Genomic DNA, 4,734 nt, shown 5'->3' on the forward strand with positions numbered 1-4,734 from the left:
TATATATATGTGTGTGTGTGTGTGTGTGTGTGTGTATGTATATATATAATTTTTTTTTAATGTATTTATCTGTTTATTTTGCTACAGTAGTGTGTGTGATTACTTCTCAATTGTCTGTACTTGTAATATTTTTGTAAATAAGTTGCGCAAAAGAAATGATGATTATTGCAGTACATAGCAGATGTGAAGTAATTTATAGTGTTGAATTGTGTTAATTAATCTTTACTAGTAGTAGCAGTTTTAGAGTGGCTGGGAAGGTTTTCTTGTTGCTTTCTGAATATCTTCTCTTCTCTCAGGTGCTAAAAGTGGATGGTTGCCTCCTCCTCCAGCTCTCCCTCCACGACCACCAGCTACACAGGTGAACCGCTCAGCATCTGCTCATTTAGAGTGTTTCCTGCCTGGCATCTGTGTTTTAAATCATGGCAGCTGGTTTCTAGCTTGTCATTAGCTGTTTGACCTGCTTTCATCTGCCAAAACCCAACTTGACCTTATGCTGGTTTGTGACTGGTCAAAGATTATCTACTTTTTGGTGCAATAATATAGAATGTAATTGATGTGCAGTTTCTATCAGCTGTTTTACTATGGTTTCAAACATGGCTCATCCAATCAGATTATAGGTCTGTTTCATGCAGTGGTTAATGGTTTTGGTACTTTACTCTTCTGTTACTGTGTTGTATAATAACTTGTGTCTTAATTCAATGTCTCAGATCTTCAGCTTCCTCCCTAGCTCAGAGAAGAGTTCCCAGAAGGCCGTTCAGCAGCCAAACTTTGCAGATTTCAGCAAATTTAGGGAGGAGGTGAGTAGATGTACACATTGATCCTACTTACAAGTAAGGCATTACTAGCACTCCTAAAAACACACACACACAGTTTATTAACCTCAGATGTGGGATCACTAAACTGGCATTGTATCAGCATGAACCGAATGTAACTTCTGATGTGACTTTTCCAAACTGAAACAGAATATCTGTCTGGAATAATGCAGGGTGGAACTTAATTTTATAATAAATTGACTTAATACATTAAGAATGAGGACATTTTAATTAACTGTATTTCTAACATTTCATTTAGATTATTATTAGTTTTGTACTTTAGATTTTTGTCAGTATTTTGTATTGATTAAAATAAATCCAAGATTATGAGAGAATTATGATTGTTTTGAATTAATTTTGCAATAATTTTAAATTTTATTTTTAAAATAAATGAATTGTGTACAGTAATAATGAGGACTTTTGAATTGATTTTAATTTATAACATTTAATTTAAATTATTTTTAATTTTGTAATTAAGTATTTTGCATCGATTAAAATAAATCCAAGATTATGAAAGAATTATGATTGTTTTGAATTAATTTTGCAATAATTAAATTTTTTACACTAAATTTTATTTTTTAAATAAATGAATTGTGTACAGTAATAATGAGGACTTTTAAATTGATTTTAATTTATAATATTTAATTTAAATTATTTTTAATTTTGTAATTAAGTATTTTGTACTTTGTACTATGATTGATTTGAATGAATTTTGAAATACTTATATATATATATATATATATATATATATTAGGGGTGTAACGGTACACTTATTCGAACCGAAAATTTTCTTTTGGTCTTTTGGTTCAGTACGCAGGTGTACCGAACAAATCATAAAATTTTTCAGACAATAAATGCCGCTTTGGCGCTCTTTAATGTGGCGCGACAGATCGCTGTATAAACGCTTCAGTTCTGACGGCAGCACGGAGCGCGAGTGAGCGCGATCATCTCTTCCTCTTTACTACTAGTTTTAATGTGAAATAAACATGAATTAACATTTCATGCCGCATGTAATCACACAATCAGTGTTTCACTCGCAGAAGGATTTGATTAAAACGACTTGTAAACAAAATGTCACGCAGCATTTTATTTACCTCAGGCAAGTCATCAGTGTCCACAGCTTGTTAGTTCACCAGAGAAATGAAGTGTAGAGATTTTCCGCATTTCGCGAAATATTAGACTATATACTCATTATATTTTACTTTAGGCTACCTTTTAGTGATGTCTTAATTATTTAGGCTATATTTAAATTAGGGCTGGACAATAATTCAATATCAATATGTATCGCGATATAATTTTTTTCAATAACGGTGATATGATTTTTAAACACATTTCCGATATTTCGATATACATTACCAGTGTTTCCCATACATTGATTTATTTGTGCCGTTTGACTTCGTTGAATAAACATGAGCACTGCACGTTTCAAAATCAAAAAATGTCGCGGGTGTTTTATATAAATGTATCTGTGAAGGGAACCGACTGTCTTCAGAAAAGTTTCAATGACATTTTCATTTTATCTGATAAAGTAGCATTCATGAGCGGAGCTGCTTTGATTACAGCCATTACTGGAGAAACCGCTAGTTCTATCACTCTAAAAGCGCCTCCTGCTGGCAGAGAATGAGTTTGGATTTTCAATAAACCCGTCTCCAGCAACATTGTTTTGTTGTTGCTCTTTTTTTTTTCTTTTTTCTGCAGCAACTCAGAGCACCTTTCATACTCTTTATACTGGCTAAAGCACATTTGTTTCAATCTATAAGAATAATCAGCCTACACTACCAGTCAAAAGTTTTTGAACAGTAAGATTTTTAATGATTTAATTAATTAAATCATTAAAAAATAAATTTTTTTTTTTTTTTTTTTTTAGAATTCTCTTCTGCTCACCAAGGCTGCATTTATTTGATCCAAAGTACAGCAAAAACAGTAAAATGTTGAAATATTTTTACTATTTAAAATTGCTTTCTATTTGAATAGATTTTAAAATGTAATTTATTCCTGTGATCATACATAGGTAAATTTTCAGCATCATTACTCCAGTCTTCAGTGTCACATGATCCTTCAGAAATCATTCTAATATGCTGATTTGCTGATTATCAATATTTAAAACAGTTGAGTACATTTTTTTTCAGGATTCTTTGATGAATAGAAAGATCCAAAGATCAGCATTTATCTGAAATAAAAAGCTTTTGTAACATTATACACTATTCCATTCAGTATAATTTTTATTATTTTTTTGGGAAAGAAATTATAGAAATTAATACTTTTATTTAGTAAGGATGCTTAAAATTGATCAAAAGTGATGATAAAAGGCATTTATAATGTTACAAAAGATTTCTATTTCAGATAAATAGTGTTCATATTGATATCGGAATTATATCGTATCGACCGAAATTAAGAAATATATCGTGATATCAATTTTGGCCATATTGTCCAGCCCTAATTTAAATAAATCTTTTATGAAACAAGTCATGACAGCCACTGTGTAGGCTAAATGATTATATTTGAACAACAAATAGAAATTGTATATTTAGAAGTTAATTTAAAAACTGCATTGAGTGCAATTTACATGTTTGCATACAATTTTTTAATTTGAGTGTTGAATATTATAGTTAAAAATAAATAGTAATTAAATTTAAGTTTGGGCTCTGTTGTTAAAGGGTTAGTTCACCCAAAAATTAAAATTACCCCATGATTTACTTACCCTCAAGCCATCCTAGATGTATATGACTTTCTTCTTTCAGACGAATACAATCGGAGTTATATTAAAAATCATCCTGGCTCTTCCAAGCTTTATAATGGGAGTCCAGAATTTGAAGTCCATAAAAATTGAACCAATCCATTATGAAAGAAGTCCACACGGCTCCGGGGGGCCTCCCGAAGTGAAGCGATGCATTTGTGTAAGAAAAATATCCATATTTACAACTTTATAAACCTTAATCTCTAACTTCCGCTAACTGTCGTACACGCGTTCACGAGAGAGTGGCGTCCAGCGGATAAACGGTAAGCGTAGCGTAAACTACGCTTTGCTGTAAACTAAAGCAAGTTTTGTTTACAGCAAAGGAAAAGCAGTGTCCTCTTGGCTTATATTGAAATCCACCAACATTTTTCTTTACAAATCCTCGTTTTGCACTACTAATTTGTGATCGGTGTTTTGTTTTGCTCTCCCCTCTGCGCTTCCACGTTCGTCACTTCCGCATTCATCACCGCGTTTGCCTACGTCATAGAGATTAAGGTTTATAAAGTTGTAAATGTGGATATTTTTCTTAAACAAATGCATCGCGTCGCTTCAGAAGGCCTTTATTAACCCCCCGGAGCCGTGTGGACTTCTTTTATAATGGATTGGTTAAATTTTTTGGACTTCAAATTTTGGGTTACCATCTACTCCCATTATAAAGCTTGGAAGAGCCAGGATGTTTTTTAATATAACTCCGATTGTATTCGTCTGAAAGAAAAATGTCACATACACCTAGGATGGCTTGAAGGTGAGTAAATCATGGGGTAATTTTCATTTTTGGGTGAACTATCCCTTTAATTGTAACCTTATAGTAGGTCTAATGTAAAAGGGCTCCCTATAGTTTAGAGCAGAGGTAGATTTTTATAGATTTTTTTTTATTTTATGTAAAGAAATTTTTAATTCTAATTGAATTTAAAGAAAGAACAATTTGTTCAGTAAAACATTGTTTAATTAGAAAAAAAAAATTGTTTAGTATTTTTTCCTCCTGCTGTACCGAAGCCATACCGAACCATGACATCAAAACCGAGGTACGTACCCAAACCGTCATGTTTGTGTACCGTTACACCCTTAAAATATATATATATATATATAAATAAGCTATAAAATATTATTTAAAGGTGCAATAGGTGATTTGTCTTCAGAAACATTTTTTGTTATGCTGGTTGAAAGTCTCTTCACATCCCGATA

The 4,734-nt window shown here is 32.0% G+C and overlaps 1 protein-coding gene across 5 annotated transcripts in view; it reads left to right on the plus strand.

Annotated features, from left to right (window-relative positions):
* LOC107714971 (ralBP1-associated Eps domain-containing protein 2-like) overlaps positions 1 to 4,734 on the plus strand; it is a 34,685-nt gene that overhangs the window by 17,435 nt on the left and 12,516 nt on the right. For all 5 annotated transcript variants that reach the window (XM_016520971.1, XM_016520968.1, XM_016520970.1 and 2 more), the window contains exons 13-14: positions 297 to 358; positions 708 to 797. In XM_016520971.1, the coding sequence (XP_016376457.1) occupies positions 297 to 358; positions 708 to 797 (152 nt within the window). The remainder of the gene's footprint in view (positions 1 to 296; positions 359 to 707; positions 798 to 4,734) is intronic.

Source organism: Sinocyclocheilus rhinocerous, unplaced genomic scaffold, assembly GCF_001515625.1.
Source record: "Sinocyclocheilus rhinocerous isolate Xijiao unplaced genomic scaffold, SAMN03320098_v1.1 scaffold28, whole genome shotgun sequence".
Lineage (NCBI taxonomy): Eukaryota > Metazoa > Chordata > Actinopteri > Cypriniformes > Cyprinidae > Sinocyclocheilus > Sinocyclocheilus rhinocerous.